Below are 19,783 nucleotides of genomic sequence, written 5' to 3'. Positions count from 1 at the left end.
CAACCTGGTGTTTGTCTGGTGCAACAAAGTTTTCATGTTAACATGCTCCTGGTGCAATTTAATCAAGTTTCTTAAATCGAGACCTGCTATCAGTTTGACTATTTTTGTGGAAGCTTCAGTGGCCAAATGGGTGAGGTCGCTGACATTGTGCACAGGCTAAATTTGTAAGTGGGACTCCACCTAAAAAGTAGTGGAATTTGTACTTTAAATTGTAATCCAAAATATGACATATGTTACATTTGACCATTTTCTAAAAGGCATTGTCTATTCATATGTTTGTAATCATTACAGGTTAACCTGCTTTGTATGTTGAATCAAGGGCGTAGGTGCAGAGTTCATCATTTATAGGGTTTGAATCCAAGGTTTCTCCCGATTGTGATTCTTGATTATGTCATTATACCATGACAGCATGGATCATTGTTCACACTGTCGATCACTGGATTATCTAACCCAGACTCGATTGTTTACAGGCCTCCATCATACAGCTGGAATATTGTTGATCATTTGGCATTAACAACAGACACTGTATTTCAAATGACGTCATTAGTGAAGTTGTTCAATAGCTGATGTTAAAACCCAGATGGTCAACATAATCATAATATTGTCTCTACAGACATTTTAATGTGTTCTATTTTTACAGTATATTTGCGGGCCGACCCTGAAGTGTGCTATGAGCGAATAAAAAAGAGATTGCGAAAGGAAGAAGCGAGTGTGCCCAAGGTATGTCATAATACAAATACATGATAATTCCTACACAAAGACATTTGACAAAGAGCATTCTGATTACAAGTTACAAACATATATATGTTTGTATTCAAAACAAATTACTTCGCAACATGATCAGAAGCTTGAATTATTAGCGCATCAACATGATCAAGGTATTTCTACTCTGTGGTAATGTGAACCTGTGCACTGTACTAGATGAGACTGTGGAGGTTAGTTGTGAGAACCAGACATTCCTCATTACAGAAACTTATTGACGACCTCCATGACCTCCACGAGGATTGGCTGGTGAAGCAGACGTTAGGTTCCGTCCCTGCTCCTGTGTTGGTGTGTATATCCTTTTGTAAAGAATTTAGATCCATTAAATATGCACCCCGTGTGGTTTTAGTGACTTTGCTGATGGCCATATCGTTTTTGACAATATCAATATCCAGATAATCTGGTCCAGATTTAATGACTAAGTCATATAGCTGGAATATGGTGCCATGAAACAACAAATAAAACAACAGATGTACATTTCAGTGTGTCTGGATCATGTGTTTTTTGCTAGTGCTTTTGGTATTTAAATGTATTTCAGATTCTTGATGCCAACCGTGGATATGACAAGATGAAGACTCTGTATGAGGACAAGCGCCAGGAGATTCTATGTGGCTATGTTTAGTAGAGACTCCACATTAGACTAGTGTACATAGTGTCTTCTATTGTAGCATGAGCGACTGTGTGAGGGGTCTGAATTCGTGTGTGTGTGAGAGAGAGAGAGAGAGAGAGAGAGAGAGAGAGTCCAGCATCTTCCTTTGATATTGATGGGATGTCTACAAGTTGGGTCTTAAAAAGTGAGTTTCACCTCGTCAAGGAAACACCGGACTCATGTTGATGGAACTAATAATATTGACGAAACCTGGAAAATAACATCAAGTTTGACTTCATTGATTTTGGAGTAACTCAGTTCATCTACCATCTATTGCTGGTCATCCTGCTGCATGTTCGTGTACAAGATATGAAAGTTGGCCAAGATCTTAGTCATCAACATAAGTACCTCATTCTCTCTTAAACATGGGCATTATTGATTTTAGATATTTATATTTTGTTAGTGATTGAGACATGTTATAAAGACTTCCTAGGTGCTCTGTATCATTTGATAGGCTTTTATCCATGAAAGAGGCATTAAATCCATCTCATTCAACAGGACTTCAGCCTAAATATAATCATGCTTAATTTTGAACACAGGTTGTCAGCATTAAGGAGAAGGAATGCACACATTTATGTCTTGTTTTTCATGTTCCTTGACTATCCCTATTCAGTGTTTTGGACTTGGATCATGCTTAAGGGTTATGGGAAAATGATCCCTTCTCTGCATTACCTTGAACTGAATTGGACACATTGATTTAGTGTTTTGAATGACAATTCCTGGCAGTGATAGAAACTAACATCTTATAACATAGCAAAACCCTTGAAAGTGGCAAATTTCTACTTCAATGTGCTTATGACTATTTAAACTATTGGCCAGTTTCAATCGATCATAGGTAAGGACATTGACAAATGTGTGACTGGAAGCCATTGATAAGAATGAACATGCTGGAGGCACCATAAGAACCTGACATTTGTCAATATCTCAATGAAAAACTGTTCAAGGTGAAATGACTTGAAGATGGATCCAACTGAAATTCTATGCGTGCCCTGTGGCACACTGACAAAAGTACCTTTCTAACCTCGTATTGGGGGATTGGTAACTCGAAAAATTACCAGTAACCCCCAAATTTTTGTCAGTCCCAACTTTAAACATGTAAAAATACGTATGAATATTACCTGCTTTTAATTCTTTCAAAATCACGTTCATTTCATCTCTGAACATGCTGAAGTGACTTAGTTAGATCTGCACATCATTCACACAAAGTTCAGTCATTTTTCTCCTTTTTGTTTTTAATATTTCAAGATGAAGTCACTACAAATATACTTTTAACCTCGAAGCAAAGCAGAATGTTATTTTCTTGTACTAAAAATCGACAAGGGGAAACCCTGACGGCATCAGACAAGCTGACTTTATTCGAAACATATACTTGTATGAATATCACAGATTTATTAAATACTATATTTGCCTGGCCACAAGGACTGGCAGTCACATGAATTACCGGTCCAAGCCTAATTTTACCGGTAGAAAACTGGTAATTACCTTTAAATGGAAACACTGATAAATCTACAAATGTTTGCTTAATCATGACAGTTTACTCAGGAAATCTCAAATCAACATTGGGCAGTTACCATGCATTATTGTTGAACAACAATGAACAATCCTTTGGGGATAATTGTTTTTCCAACAAAATGCAGAGAATTTGGCAATGACAGAATCACCAATGTTTCACTCAGTGATCCCCCGCCGTGATATTGCTGGAATATTGCTAAAAGCGGCGTAAAACAATACTCAATCACTCACTCACTCAGTGACACATTTGGCTGATGTGAGCTTATTCAGAGTCATGCCTGTCTTGTTGAAATTTTATAATGCATTTTGATGTTTCTGTGTCAAATGTCTTAATGTGAGCGTGGTGTTCTGTCCTCAATTAGTGGCCTGTAAACGTTTAATTTCACATCATTAAAGTGCTTATTTAAAGGTGAGTGATGAAGATGTAATGCAAATAAATTTATGATATGTATGTCATGTAGTTACTTTTTTTGTATAAAATACCTGACAAACATAACACAATAGCACATATATACACACACTGTTTAACAAAATTATCACATAAAAGTCAGCTGGTCAATATGGATTACATGGCTTGCAACACAAATTTAATCTTTGGTTATAGAACAAGGTTTATAAAAGTTGCAGATTTTCCAAACAAGCATCTACCATATCATATTGCACAGTGAAGACACTACATACTGGGTTATGTACAGATACTGTAAAGTCAACAACAGTGAAGTATCACAGGAGCACTGGGTGTATCACAGACAATGTTGGATCAGGTGGGATCATGCTGCGTCTCCAACAGCCTCACTCTTGGGCCATTAGTGCTGCTTCTATGGCGGCATCTGCTCCGGCAGATATAGAATCTTGACCTTTCTGCAAAGATATTTCACCAGATCAATATTCCTGAGAAAGTGTTACATTCACCCACCCTCCAATCAACCCAGCCGAGCTTCAAAAACTGCCATTCCTAAAATCAACCCATCCAGGATATAACCCTCCCCTTGCTACAATGAACCCATCCAGGATACAACTCCCCCCCCCCCCCCCCCACACACACACACACACACACACACACACACACACACACCTTGCTGCAATAAACCCATCCAGGATATAACTGTCTTCTCACTACAATGTTCCATCCCTAGGATACAACACTCACTCTCTGTTCCAGAATGAGCAGATCACTGAGCCGTTTGACCTCCTTAGGTCGTGACAGTAGGGCTGATTCTTTCTGCACGTGCTCCCGCATGATGGCATTCTGCTTCTTCACGAACACCGCATTCTCTCGCATGTTCCTTGTGTACATTCTGAAGGCAGTAACATCAACATGGTCTTAGTTGTTTCAAAGTTGCCTACTCTTAAGTTAACTGTTGATAAGTTGCTGGAAAACGTTAACATGAAGTATTGTAGCAAAGCACATTCATCTTGGTTATAATCTGTAAATCATGTCCGGAGTAAAACACGAACTATGAAACGTCTGCTCAGAGAGCAGATAATCGTGCGTTCAATCTCCTGCAGCGTCACACCAAAAGATGGTACTTGTTTCCCTGCCTGGTGCTCTGCAGTTAGGGACTAAAACAATGACTGGTTGGCTCGGAAGCAGTATGCTGTATTTGTGTTAAACTGCAGCATGGTAACTCAGTGGGATAGCACTATAAAAGCGGCATGAGTCAGGACTAGGTACAAGCAGCCCCCACACACACGTCGCTATTTAAGTGCAATAATCTTGGAAGCAACATTAAACCCCATTTCACCTCACTAACAGTGAACGCAAGACATTGTCTCACATTGCCGAGTTACAGGTGTTAGGCCTATTTGCTCATGCTGAGATATCATATGGTCAGAGATTTTAGGTCAATTTGAATAGTGATGAACTTACTGTGAGAACTGCTGCTCTATGTCTTTGATAGTCTTAAGAGATGTACGGATCACGTCCCGGTAGGTTGGGGTATCTAGAGTGATGCTGGTTAAGGAATAAACTTCAACTGGAGGAGGTTTTAAATCATGTCCAGCAGAATGTGATATACACAAAATATTGTCATTTGAAATAAGAGGCCCCAAAATTAGTAAAATTCAATATTGTTGAAAAACATTGTTTACATTTGGATATTTAACCTGCATTACTGCTGGTACGCCCATCTGAACCTGGTGGGGAGGAAGCAAAGCAATGCGTGGGCACAATAGAGTGGTAATGCAGGACAAGTATCCAAATGAGAAAAATATTTAGATTTCACTAAATTTATTAACTTATCCTGCATTACGACCTTAATGCGTTTTTGTCAGACGGAACGGAAAGGGGCATACCTTTCAGATGGAATTTCAGGATAGACCTTCAACCAGTCCAGTAACCATTAAGCATCCTGAGTGGGGAAAAAGCGAAACAACAGACCATTCCTGTCCGATAGAGCCACATGAGAGAGAGTAAGTAGGAGATGTGAAGTTCAGTAATGGAAAACGGAAAAGTTGTAAAGGGCGTGGGGCAAGTTCTAAATTTAGATTCAAGCAGCTGGAACAAATGGACGCATGAAACCAACTAGTCTGGGGTAATTAATTACTGCCAGAGAGGTCACAGGGTCAGCTCCGAGGTGTAAAAGTCAAGACCGTCCAGGTTTGAGTTGCCTCTTGTACTAAGAATCCCAATTCCTTAAGGTGAGATAACCAAGGCGCCTGGTGGTGGTGATGATCACACAGATGGTCAATTTGACGTGTTGAGAAGAGCAACGCAGCATGTAAGTTCAATGAAATAGACAAAGGTTGCAACCAAAAAAGACACGTGTATTAACAAAGAGAAAAGGGCATGTAATTATAACTCAAACTTTTGAGAGTTGACTGGAGAAAAATTATGATTTAAAGAGTATTATGATACACTTAAAAAGCCCAGAACAGGATAGATAATAGCCCATGAACAAGAGCCAACACAGACATATGAAATATCAAAGCACAAGACATGCAGGCATGACGTGGCAAATATAAGATGGTGGATGGAAAAACATGCACAAACTACGGTAACAGTACGATACTTGTAATATATACAATTGAGAAATGTATTGGTTATCAAAGGATAAAAAAAAGGATGCTATCTGGTTGTTGAAAACTGGGAGCTTTAGTCTCAAATCTCTGTACAGTCCAATGACTAGCAGTAATGTGATTATATGTGACATCGCCACTTCTGGTCATGTGGTAGCTGTGAGAGGGCATATGCCACACAACCGGATGGAACAATAACTTCTGCAGCCTGGACCTCTCACAGCTCCTTTCTAGTAGAAGAACAGCAGTAAAAACATTTAGGTAGTAATGAAGGATAAGTAAAAAAATATATATGAAATTATCAACAAAGCTTTTTATATCTAGTGATCAGTTGACACTATTTACACTTTACGATAATGAGCTTTGCAGCCTTCACTGACTGCGGTATTATTGATGTGTCAGACGTGTTAATAACTAACTGATTATTGGGCAATCACTACCATACCATCTAACAGAGGTTGCTTATTAAATTCTACCACTTGTACCACAGTGGCCCCACGCTTGTTGCAAGAATTCTTGGTGGTTTGGTTGATAGCTTGTCATAGTACAAGGACAGCATGGATTTATCTTCATGATATCCATCACTAGTTTGTCTGGTCCACTGTCTTACTGCTGGGACCATGCTAAATGCAATGTTAAACAACAAACATTCTATATGAAGGATATGCTGGTAGGTTTTCTATCTCCGTCCTCTGTACCCGAAAGTTGACACCAGGCTCTGCTGTCAGGTTCTTCATCCTCATAAAGTGTGCCACCAAGGGACTGTGGCCACTGATGTTGAAGGCAGATCTCACAAAGTCGGGGCCACGACATGCAGGGTGCGACTGAAAATAGACAAGACATACTGCTATCAAACTTGGTACCCTTTGGGGACCTGGGTAATAGGTCCCCAATACTCTACTGCCTGTTAAAAGAGGCAACTAGTCATAGTTCATACTATCAACCACTGGTTTGTCTGGCCCAGAGTTGCTTATTGTCCCCCGCCGCGCGAATGCGAGAAGTGGGGGACATAGTATTCACGACCGTCCGTATGTCCCACCTGTTTGTTGCCGCGATATCTCAAGAACTAAACACTGGATTGTCTTCATATTTGGAACTATGGTGTATATACAGATTCCGCAGACACTAGTGGGTTTTGGTGACCTTGACCCTATTTTCAAGGTCACAGCAGGCAAATCTGCTTTTGGAGTTGGAAAACGGTGTTGCCGCAATCTCTCGAACTAATCGCTGGATTGTCTTCATATTTGGAACTATGGTGTATATACAGACACCGCAGACACCAGTCAGTTTTGGTGACCTTGACCCCATTTTCAAGGTCACAGCAGGCAAATCTGCTTTTGGAGGAAAACGGTGACATGACAAGTTCCACCTTTGGTTAAAAAAGGTTAGGGTTTGTTTACATATAATTATGTCATAAATTCTGCAACAGGGGCACGTTAGTGGCAAACTCTTTTTATTACTTAGGATAGGATGGAGTAGTTAGCGAGTATGGTTTTACAGCGCTTTAAACAATATCATGGCAAGGGACACAAAGCAATGGGCTTCACACATTGTACCCCTTTAAAATTTGTGCACTGTTGTAAATATCACTTCATGCACACCAGTGTATTGTTTATGTCATCTGTAAACCATTGTTGACGGCATTGAAATGTTATTGTGATGTAAGGTCGGAATGATGTCACACCAGAAAAAACGTCACAGGGGAGATCAAATGGATTCAGAAATAATGGGTAATAAAGAATGTGTGTCAATCTGATTTTATGAATCTGTTGAAACAATTCTCGTATTACCCTCGTTCTCGCTAAGGAAATAGAAGAAGAAACACTCGTTTTGTAAAGTCAGTTCAACACACATTCTTGTATAATAATCTATTTATGCAACATCTCCCATTTGATTCGTTTACTGTAATACTGCATGAATTCACTGACCTCGATTTTGCCTGCATTGTCACGGGAGTGTGAGACCTCCTTGGCTGCGGATGTTGACATCTGCGATAGCTTCTTGTCCTCCATGTCTGTGTGGGGCTCGTCATCTTCCCCTGTCATTTCTCGGATCGGAGTCAGGGCCTCCAACAACTTCCGAGGGTCCAGCAACTTCTGCGACGATTTCCTTGGACTGACCTGTGCGTCGGCAACTGTATCAATCACATGGGAATCCTGGGAGGATGCAGGGGAGACAACTTTCAGAGTGGAAACTTTACGAGACATAGACTGAGTGCTTTTACGAATGCGAGGTATCCTGGGTACATGTTTCTTCTGAGTCCAGTTTGAGGAGAGAGATGACCGCGAGCCTGACTGGTTGAGGGAGGTATTGGATGTGTACTGACTCGGGACGCTGGACACCAGATTGTCCAGGAAGTCAAAGTTGATTGCTGTGCTGGCTGCAGGGGCACAATGGCATATGTAGAACTTGATATTTACATAGTACAACAATTTTACCATAAAATAACACATTATTTAACATATATGAATAATTAAACTTCCAACTAACAATGCAGAGAAAAAAATTGAGAGTTAGTTTATTGCTGTATTCTACAAGGATTTGATGTGTGAAGTTGTGAAACCTGGTACATCAGATGAGAAACCTGGTACAGTAGATGGGAAACCTGGTACAACAGATGTGAAACCTAGTACAATAGATGTGAAACCAGGTACAACAGATGTGGAACCTAGTACAACAGATGGGAAACCTGGTACAATAGATGTGAAACCAGGTACAACAGATGTGAAACCTGGTACAATAGATGAGAAACCTAGTACATCAGATGAGAACCTGGTACAACAGATAGGAAACCTATTACAACTGATGTGAAACCTGATACAACGGATGGGAATCCAAGTACAATAGATGGGAAACCAGGTACAACAGATGTGAAACCTGGTACAATAGATGGGAAACCTAGTACAATAGAAGGGAATTCTAGTACATCAGATGAGAATCCAAGTACAACTGATGTGAAACCTGATACAACAGATGGGTAACCTAGTACAATAGATGGGAAACCTAGTACATCAGATGAGAATCCAAGTACAGAAGATGGGAAACCTGGTATAACAGATGGGAAACCTAGTACAATAGATGGGAAACCTAGTACATCAGACGAGAATCCAAGTACAACTGATGTGAAACCTGATACAACAGATGGGAAACCTAGTACAATAGATGGGAAACCTAGTACATCAGATGAGAATCCAAGTACAACAGATGGGAAACCTGGTACAACAGATGGGAAACCAAGTACAATGAATGTGAAACATACACTTCTTGTTTTTCTGTGAGAGTATTTCTTCCCTCATCTTGATGTTGGCTGGCTCCAGATGCTCCATGTTCCATGTCAGCCACACCCTTGGGGCTAGACGCAGCCCTGGAACACAACACAGACCACATTATCTCAGCTCTATTCAGACTACTTACACTTACACAATGACACAAACAACATTACACAAACAATGACAATCATTAACACAACAATGATATAAACACCAACAATGACACACTGAAACAACGCACAAACACTGACACAATGATGACACAAACAATCACACAACAAGGATGCATGTACCGGTCATCCACTCCATGATGAGGGCCACAAGGTCATCCTTGAAGACCTCTCCAAACTGGCGGTATGAATCGGGGAAGGCATGGCAGAAGGCGGAGTAGACGGCCTGGCACATCAGCATGGGGTACTCCTGCTCACACACAGAATGCAGTTCAGAAACATGTCATGGATAGAAGCAAAATGTGACCAACCAGGAGAAAAGGGACCTTCTGGGTGCTAGGATACAAATGTGTTGTGACGTCAAAGAGTGAGTGAGTGAGTATGGTTTTACGCCACTTTTAGCAATATTCCAGCAATATCACGGCGGGGGACACCAGAAATGGGCTTCACACATTGTACTCATGTCGGGAACCGGGTCTTCGGCGTGACGAGCGAATGCTTTAACCACTAGGCTACCCGACCACCCCCGTGACGTCAAAGAAAGACATTTGACGTCAATTTACTTCTGTAAAATCGCCATGTGTGCAGACTGTACAAAAATATCTTATTCTCTCGTTAGTTTGTAATGTAATGGAAACATTATTTCTAAACATTTCCGCATACATGTCTACTTGCAATAAATCAGACATTATATAAAAAAAACTGCAATCATTACATAAACAGTTATAACTCTGAACATGGGACTTTGCAGGAAATGAGTGCAAATGTTTGATGCCATGTAACTCTGTAATAATAAGAATTGAAGGATATGAATTGTATTTTTGTTGTCCTAGGATACTGTAGTTTTAAAATAAAATAAGAAGTCAAAATGTCCCTTTTCACCCATAAGATCCCTTACCTCACAGTTGATCACAAATATGCCTTTTCCCCCAATGATTGAATGAAATTGTTTTTTTGTTTTGTTTAATGCTACACCTACATCATTACAGCTATAGGTGGTGGCCTGTAAATAATCAGGTATGGACCAGATAATCCCCAATTAAATTATCTCAATATGGAAATTAGAATCATGTTTATTGTAAACTTCTTGAAGGAATCCTGTGAAGATCCTCTGATTTAACCAAGGAAGCCGGAAAATGCATATTGTGGTCCCACCTTGAGGAAGGTGTCTCTGTAGACGGGGTTCTTGGCATAGATCATCAGCTTCACATAGTTGTGGGCGATACGGTTGAATAGCTTCACCTGGGAATTGCGACTGGACTGGAACTTCTCCAGGAAGTAGTACCAGAACAGATCCTGTACGTAAACAGACGGTGAGACCAAGAACAAACATAGTAAGACTAAGTGAAGACTAAGATTGGACCAGACAAGGTGAGATTAGGAATACATAAACAGATGTCTTATGATTATTATTAAGAAAGTTTCAGCCATTTCGTCCAGAAAGGACTTTCATGGAAGTCGGTCTTCTGCTCCCCTGACTTGATCCATGTGTAACGTCCAGAACAACATAGTAGCAATGTGATGTGATACTGTTTTGAGAATCCACATGTCAAAAACCTGAAAAGTTATAAAAGAGCAACATGAAGGCAAGAATGTGTTTATGACCTGACCTGCAGTACTGCCTGTGACATCTGTGAGTAGAACAGGTGGTCGAACTCCGGCTTGAAGTGCGGCTGTAATCAACAGATGATAACTCAGTATTACCCATGCAAAGTCATAGACTGGCTGCACAACACACACAAGTTCTTCACAATTCTCAAACACATTCATAAAAGTACAGCCCCATTAAATCTTTAATTAGAGAAATATCTTTATACAGCCATTCAAACAAATAAACTACAGTCCAAGCAGCCATTGTCACATGTTCAGGCAGTCATGGGGTACACACACACACAAAGCAGAAATCGTACAATCAAATGAAATATAGATAAAACCATTTGGGCCACAGCCTATTTTAGACCTGAAAATCTCTAACAACAAAATGTGCAAAAGGGATGTTGCATGATCTAACAAGTGAGGAAACTGTGAGGATGTTTGTACACAGTCTTAAACACTCACAAGTTATCTACAGATAATTGCTCACTTTACGATCGAGCGCCATGGAGGCCTCGGCTGCGTTGTTCAGCATATCTGCTGCAGCGATCCCGTCTGGCAGGGGAGTTAACTCTGTCGGGTCATAGCCTGGATACTGATGCAGCTATAACAAAGAGGACAAAATATTAAAAGATAAGGCAATATAACATAAAATATTACAGCAAAGTAAGCCAATGTTAGAAAAAAAATGATTAGAAAATGGAATTTTCTGAATAGCAATATGCTGAAATTACAGTGATGGGACTTCTATAATTATAATACTTACTTCCACAAATTTGGGCTTGCCGGTCTCCTTCTTGGCCTGTAACAAGTTAGTTAAATTCTGATGTATAACATATCTTACACAGCTCCCGTCAGTAAATTAACAATGCCAGCCTGTCTGAAACATGAAAAATAGTGATACAGCACATTAGCTCACCTAGATCATCTTCCCGGAAATGTCCAGTTTCCACCCTTGCCAAACTAGGCTGGTATCATGGATTGACATTTTGGCTGAACTAACGAGCCTATGCATAGTCCAAAAGAAATCGTGCAACGAAATCGACATCTGGTTTTCAACTGCTGTGCAGATTTCGGTCGATTGCAGGATTTGCAAAGCATGTGTACTGACAATTTGGCATCAGCACAGACTTTCCAAATCTTTTCATGCTTTTAATATCAAGGTGCTCACATGATTTGATGCACTTCATGATGTAAGAACCGTCTTATTACGACATAAATCTTGATTATAGATCAGATCATCTTGACAGAGCGACACCATTTTGTTTGAAGCAAATGCAAGTGATATGAGAGGTGGAATCTGATTGGTCAATTGGAGAAGCATAGAAGGGACATAACTCATAACAACCACTGGTGGCGCTACGATCGAGCCCAGATATTCCACCCGAGTTCGGCAAATATATAGTCTGCAGTTTAAAAAGTCAACAAAGACAGCCACTTAACAATAATTGCAGTCAGTATTGATATTCAGATATTTTCTGTTTAAGTAGTGGAGACTAAAAACCAACACCAGAATCTAATGATTTGAACAAAGTATGATTCACATAAGGACAAACGGTATGATACTGTACATGATAGGGCCGGTACAAGTCCAAATTTACTACCCAAGTACCCGACCCCATATTACCTGACCCTACCCAGATACCACCTGTAGGTCTCAAAAGTTCCGTATATTGCTGTCTATAAAGTGACCCCACATAAAAGGTGACCCCTCTGTACAAGCCTTCAAAATCAATGCTAATTTATATACCCTGTCTATACAGCGAATCAGAATGAAGCAGGTCACCAGCGCATACACAACCCCTACATTTGAAATAAAAATGTGTTTGTCTTCTGCAGAAAAAATTACATTGTATGCCTTCAGTGAATTCAGGGAAACGAACAGATCATAACAATTAAAATTGGTCAAGACAAATTTGAAAATTGAGATAAAAAAACACAAGACATGATAATTTACCGATTGCCCCTCTAAATCAATTATAGGGATCCCTCCGACCCCCAGGTATGTAACTCAAGGTGAAACCCAAAACACTAGGATACCCTTGTGACAAATGGTGGGATCAAAGCCTGTAGCTTCAACACTTCCTATGTACCCTTGTGACAAATGGAGGGATCAAACCCTGTAGCTTCAACACTTCCTATGTACCCTTGTGACAAATGGTGGGATCAAAGCCTGTAGCTTCAACACTTCCTATGTACCCTTGTGACAAATGGAGGGATCAAACCCTGTAGCTTCAACACTTCCTATGTACCCTTGTGACAAATGGAGGGATCAAACCCTGTAGCTTCAACACTTCCTATGTACCCTTGTGACAAATGGAGGGATCAAACCCTGTAGCTTCAACACTTCCTATGTACCCTTGTGACAAATGGAGGGATCAAACCCTGTAGCTTCAACACTTCCTATGTACCCTTGTGACAAATGGTGGGATCAAAGCCTGTAGCTTCAACACTTCCTATGTACCCTTGTGACAAATGGTGGGATCAAAGCCTGTAGCTTCAACACTTCCTATGTACCCTTGTGACAAATGGTGGGATCAAAGCCTGTATCTTCAACACTTCCTATGTACCCTTGTGACAAATGGTGGGATCAAAGCCTGTAGCTTCAACACTTCCTATGTACCCTTGTGACAAATGGTGGGATCAAAGCCTGTAGCTTCAACACTTCCTATGTACCCTTGTGACAAATGGTGGGATCAAAGCCTGTAGCTTCAACACTTCCTATGTACCCTTGTGACAAATGGTGGGATCAAAGCCTGTAGCTTCAACACTTCCTATGTACCCTTGTGACAAATGGTGGGATCAAAGCCTGTAGCTTCAACACGAAGACAAAGAAGAAGATATTTGTAATGTGCTATATTGGGATCAAACGCTGTAGCTTCAACATTTCCTATGTACCCTAGTGACAAATGGAGGGATCAAAGCCTGTAGCTTCAACACTTCCTATGTACCCTAGTGACAAATGGAGGGATCAAACCCTGTAGCTTCAACACTTCCTATGTACCCTAGTGACAAATGGAGGGATCAAACCCTGTAGCTTCAACACTTCCTATGTACCCTAGTGACAAATGGTGGGATCAAAGCCTGTAGCTTCAACATGAAGACAAAGAAGAAGATATTTGTAATGTGCTATATTGGGATCAAAGCCTGTAGCTTCAACACTTCCTATGTACCCTTGTGACAAATGGAGGGATCAAAGCCTGTAGCTTCAACACTTCCTATGTACCCTTGTGACAAATGGAGGGATCAAACCCTGTAGCTTCAACATTTCCTATGTACCCTAGTGACAAATGGTGGGATCAAAGCCTGTAGCTTCAACACTTCCTATGTACCCTTGTGACAAATGGAGGGATCAAAGCCTGTAGCTTCAACACTTCCTATGTACCCTAGTGACAAATGGAGGGATCAAACCCTGTAGCTTCAACACTTCCTATGTACCCTAGTGACAAATGGAGGGATCAAACCCTGTAGCTTCAACATGAAGAAAAAGAAGAAGATATTTGTAATGTGCTGTATTTGGATCAAATCCTGTAGCTTCAACACTTTCTGTGTAATACTACTAAACAGATATTTGCAATGTGCTATAGTGGGATCGAAGCCTGCTGCTGTGATCCCAGATACTCACACTGAGAGCTGTCTTGCTGGGCTGCATGCTGATTTTAGATATGTGTTTCACCCTCTGACTGAGTCCGGGAACAAGGGCTGAAATGTGTCACAACATGGAATATTTCAGTGAGTATTGCATTGAGAAATGAAGGCCATATCATTAGGCATGTTTACTATTTCTACTTGAATGATGAGTGGGTGTTCAATGCAACTCATCAGTGGTTGATGGCAAGGAACATCAGACACTGATGACTGTAACAACGCACGTGGTCTGACGTTGATTAATTTATAATTTGCACACTCGTATATGCAAGGGGCTGACGTATGGTTCTCAGTAGGAAGTGACAACTTGGAGACGATGGCTTGCGGTATATACAGTTTTACTTTATACATGTAGATATATACATACAAAAGACACTGTGTCAGGTCAGCACATAGTGGTAGTGGTTGTTGTCTCGGTGCCACAGAGCACCCAGCCTAACAATAGCTAGGCTAAGGGTAAGACCTTTCTTTCTTCTTTTTTTCTTTCCTTCCTGGACCAAAGCTTATATAGCCAAAGTCACCTGACATTTAGTAAGTAATAAATATAAATGTAAACAGTAATTCATCAGCAGGATGGCAGACGGTCGATGTACACAAAAATGGGGATTAACAAATAGGATTAGCATCTTATAAATAACAGCAATTAAGTGTTTTAAGGCATAGAGATGTCATGGCTCCAGGGTAATGAGCCTTTGCAATTAAATGTTCTTAAGACAATGGATGTCGTAAATCAATCGCTATGACAACTGTTTCTGCCATGGAAACCCCATAGGGAAACACACATCAGTGCAATGAAACATTCCATTAATATAGTGGACTTGGCTAAAGTTTTAACATTGTTTTGATACAGATGTTTCAGTGAAGATGAGGAAGGGGAAAAAATCAAGTATATCCAACTGTAAGGGCCAACTGCAACAGCTATGCATGCAGACAGTGTAAACCTTAGGGGATGATGCTCTTTCCTGTCACACTTTTAAGTGGTGGGCAGCAGAGTTCAAGAGGGAGACTCAAAGATGATCAAAGATCAGAAAGACATTCAACTGCCACCACTTTGGAAAATGGTGATAAAATATGAATCACCACATGTCACATAGCCAATAGTGTAGGCATCTCGAATGAGAGGGTTGAGAACAATCTAAGGAATGAACTGGGCACGCTGGGTTCCAAGACTTCTGATCAGAAACACTCCAGATTTGTCATATTTCTAGAGAATTTACCTCCTTTTGAAGCAGACCCAGCTGCGTTTGTTGAGCAATTTTTATAACATGCATGGATGAGTCTTGGGTTCACCACTATCAGCCAGAGACTAAACAATAGTCAAAGCAGTGGAAACGTCTAACATCTCCTTCTCAGAAGGCAAAGTCCAGTCCCAGATGAATTCTGCGGTAAAATTACCAACATTCTGCGGCAAATAACAGCATAACCATTTCCCCCAGAAACGATACTACAAACTCATTTAAAAAACTTAATCGCTTGTATTTAGACATTTCAAGACATAGATTTATGCAAATACATATGCATAGTGTCTGCTATTTATTTATGGTTACATAGTTTATGTAGTCATAATACCACAGGAGCATGAGCAACATGAAGTTGGAATGATATATTTCAAATTTTCATTGTAGGACTCATGTTTTGTATGTTTGAATTGCATGTTACATGTTTGAGCATCATTTGAGTGCAAATTTGGATAGAAAAGCTTGAAAATAAACAAATAGGAAAATAAGAATGTGAATTAATTAAAAAAGGCAAATTCCGTGATTTTTCTGCAATTCTGCGGTAAGTCAAATGTTCTGCAAATCTTTCTGCGATTGCAGAATAGCAGAATTGTTTCTGAGACTGATAGTCTGTTCCATCAACTGGCAAGCTGAAGGCTTCAGTTTTCTGGGATTCCAAAGAAATCCTAATGGTGGACTACCTCCCGAAAAATAATTGAAATTATTATTGTAATTTGTAGTTAGGCTCAGAACTTTTCAGCTACCCCTTATCTTCTGGTCACACCTGCTCTCTCTACAAACTTGTCAATAATTGCAACATTGTTGTTTGATAAGGCTACCTGTGTGACTGATACAAAACTGACAAGTTCGATGAGATAGACTTTGGACTTACTGGACTTGAATGTGTAGATTCCAGCAAAACAGTTAACTTCTTTCGTCTCCCTTTCTGGAATGAAGAGAAACAGCAGTTCAATGGTTCTAGATTAGAAGGTTATCTAAATTTATTTTCAATGTATACATGAAATGAATCATGTGAGTCAGTGTGTACTTCGTGATACAAAAACACATAACATTAAGTGAAATACTTTTTATTCTAGAGGGTAATAATTTACACAACATTGTAATAATATTTGCACTTGTGAAATAATCTTCAGAAAGTATTTCTACAATTGTTGTGGCATTGTGATTGTTACATTCATAGTTTTGATGCAAAATCTGACACTAGTTAGTTGTTATTTGCTTTTCATTCTGTAAGTATCATTTATGGGGGTTACTTTTACATGTCAACAATGGAATAAAGTTTATACAAATACTGGTAACAAAAAGGGTGGTCTCACCCACTGAGACACTTGTTACATAGTTCTCCAACATGTCCAATACTGGTCAGTCCACATATTTCATCACAATTCTATTGACATAAGATTTGGCAAAATGTATCCGCATACAAGTTTGTTGACACATAGTGTTTTCTTCGTTTATTTCTTGTAAAACACAGCAGTCTGCACAATTAGCTTGTGTTCTAAAGCTATATCATGGTGGCTTGCACATTATCCTGACCAGACAAACCAGTGAACTGGCTACTGGGGTCATGTTTTACCCCAGAATCCCCATGTGGCTCCTGTGTCCAATAATATGTTGATGTATACGTTTCTACTGGTATACATAAATGGAATATATGGTTCACATACCTCTCTGATGATACCTGTCCCGACCCATAGCAGTGGTCGGGAACAGATCAGCAAGGTCTGCATGGCTGGCGGCACGACTCTCACACACCAGCTGAGTGTACCCCTGAAGCTTACGATCCAAACTGCTGATTTTCTTGTTTACAGCTTCTATGGAACCAATCAGAAATGCTGGAGACACGGTTAAAGATTTCAACACACAGGTACATATGTTACATATTTTTCATGCACAAAAATAGTATTTAGATTGTGTGCAAATGTTGGTATTTGATAAACAAAAGTCCCATTTGCCGCTTATTTTGTGTGTGACAATCTCCATGTGTCAGATTAACTTTCTTTTGGAACTTATTTCTGTAGTGGCTCTGATACCATAAAATTCAATAAAAGGATTCATCAGTAGGCGCATTATTTGGTTATAGACCCTATACCTTTCTTCAAATACAGGTAAAAATCAGTTTTGTAACCATGGTGCGATATTTTCCATGCAATTATCAGAATCTATTCTGAATAATAAGTCATTGAATCAGTATGGTACAACTGTTTTAATATTAGTTATAACCGGCTCAATTCAGAAGTCGCCCCTGAGGCCTGTCAAGGTATAATATGAGGGGGAAATGTACAAACAGTACCACAACAGGGCCTACCTTTAGAATACAGTATCACAAACACGTGACAATACCCTATGACGTAATTTGTAGTATTTTGTTGCTAGTCACACTGGGGAAACAATACCCTGTGACGTCAGGGGTCATCGTGTGTGCATATGCTCCTCCCAGTGATCTTTCATCTCTACATGAAATGCCAATGAATACGCCAAGCAGTGTGGAGAGTTTTGAATATTTGTTTACTAAATATAGCCTGCGGCGGCCCATTTTATAGCAACCGCTAGTTTAGGAAAGAACTTTTATTTTTTAGATATTATTTATTTCGTTTTTCTCGTAATTCAAGTGGCTAAAATGGTTATAAATGGGAACTAATATACATATATTATTTTTTCGGTTCATTAATTTTCATTATTATGCACAAGAATGCAGTTTATTAGGGATAATATATTGGCGCTGAACACATCCAAATATTGCTAGTGTTAGGGTAGGTTACCCCAAACTCTATCCTTAGCCCTTGGATCCCCTTTACGATCAATCACCCCTTTACGATCATTAGGGTTAGGTACCCGTTAAGTGGATATTAGATTACTCGAACTCTGTCCTTAGCCCTTGGATCCCCTTTACAGTCAAGCATCCCTTTACGATCATTAGGGTAAGGTAAATCTACCCGTTTAGTGGCTATTATAAATTCTATAGCGGCTCCTAATATTCTTCACAAAATAACGTCGAGTAAAAAGGATGAAATGGTTTTGTGTCGAATTCTTTGGCTACTGGAAACTGTCTTGGAACATTCACACAAGCCACTTTCACCGGCTACATTTTTTCAGTACTGATTCAAAAGCAAACTCACCTTTGTGTCGTCACTCATGCACATGCCTCCCTCGTTCCTTACTATTATCCACATCATCCTTACAGTGTTCCCTACCACACTTTTCTGTCACAAAATCCACCCGACGAATGATTAAATACCATGTCATTCATGCGTACTCGCGAGTTCAACGTCTGAGGTCTGACGCCTGGAGCCGTTTTCAGTTCGCACCATATCAGATCATTCCGCGGTATCTTGTAGATTACGGAATGGGACAAGTGTGCTAAATGGCATCAGGATAATTCATAAGTGTCCGAAGACTAAAGTCACGAGACACCACATAGCTCAGTCGGTTAGCTGTCGGGCTAACACTCCGAAGGTCGCGAGTTCGCGTCCGACGGATTCTCACAAAAACTGGTTGCTTGTCTTAAAGACATGTGACCTACGACAGAGACCGTCCTCACGAGAAGATGTGGTACTGTATTCTAAAGGTGCTCCCACAATTGCTATGATCTACTTTTTCAATGGCACATATAAACCATTTTTGCAGATGATATATTGTTAATCTGGAAATCATATTTTCAGAAACTTTGACAAACCAAATAGCATTGTACAGATACGAATAAGTTGGACATTTTGATCGAAATTAGGACAGGCAATATTCCAGCAGCGAGTTGATTCTAATCGAAACTCGAAGTGTTGCAAACTAAATGCAAAGGATACGTGATCGTGTTCGTTGTTTGAGTTTTAACAGCCTTTTCCTTTTCTCTATTTTATCTGGCGCCTCATCAAGACTTTCTTCGCAAATGTCCATGGGCGACCCAACCCGATTGATGAGGTCCGCCAT

The 19,783-nt window shown here is 40.0% G+C and overlaps 2 protein-coding genes across 3 annotated transcripts in view; one reads left to right on the top strand and one right to left on the bottom strand.

Annotated features, from left to right (window-relative positions):
- The window catches only part of LOC139468190 (thymidine kinase 2, mitochondrial-like), a 16,641-nt gene extending 13,293 nt beyond the window's left edge, over positions 1 to 3,348 (top strand). For both annotated transcript variants that reach the window (XM_071249999.1, XM_071249998.1), the window contains 3 exons: positions 641 to 720; positions 970 to 1,050; positions 1,301 to 3,348. In XM_071249999.1, the coding sequence (XP_071106100.1) occupies positions 641 to 720; positions 970 to 1,050; positions 1,301 to 1,384 (245 nt within the window). In that variant the 3' untranslated portion in view covers positions 1,385 to 3,348. The remainder of the gene's footprint in view (positions 1 to 640; positions 721 to 969; positions 1,051 to 1,300) is intronic.
- Positions 2,751 to 19,783, bottom strand: LOC139468189 (protein FAM227A-like). The gene is made up of 15 exons (XM_071249997.1): positions 19,660 to 19,783; positions 17,527 to 17,694; positions 16,731 to 16,784; positions 14,599 to 14,675; positions 11,740 to 11,775; positions 11,464 to 11,577; positions 10,991 to 11,053; positions 10,536 to 10,676; positions 9,504 to 9,630; positions 9,201 to 9,305; positions 7,870 to 8,321; positions 6,609 to 6,765; positions 4,794 to 4,872; positions 4,074 to 4,221; positions 2,751 to 3,784 (listed from the first exon to the last, which is right to left on the bottom strand). The coding sequence occupies exons 1-15, from the start codon at positions 19,781 to 19,783 to the stop codon at positions 3,716 to 3,718; spliced, it is 1,914 nt and encodes a 637-aa protein (XP_071106098.1). The 3' UTR covers positions 2,751 to 3,715.

This window comes from Haliotis cracherodii, unplaced genomic scaffold (assembly GCF_022045235.1).
Source record: "Haliotis cracherodii isolate W230 unplaced genomic scaffold, xgHalCrac1.p SCAF_2, whole genome shotgun sequence".
NCBI lineage: Eukaryota > Metazoa > Mollusca > Gastropoda > Lepetellida > Haliotidae > Haliotis > Haliotis cracherodii.
This window is presented reverse-complemented; position numbering and strand designations above follow the sequence as displayed.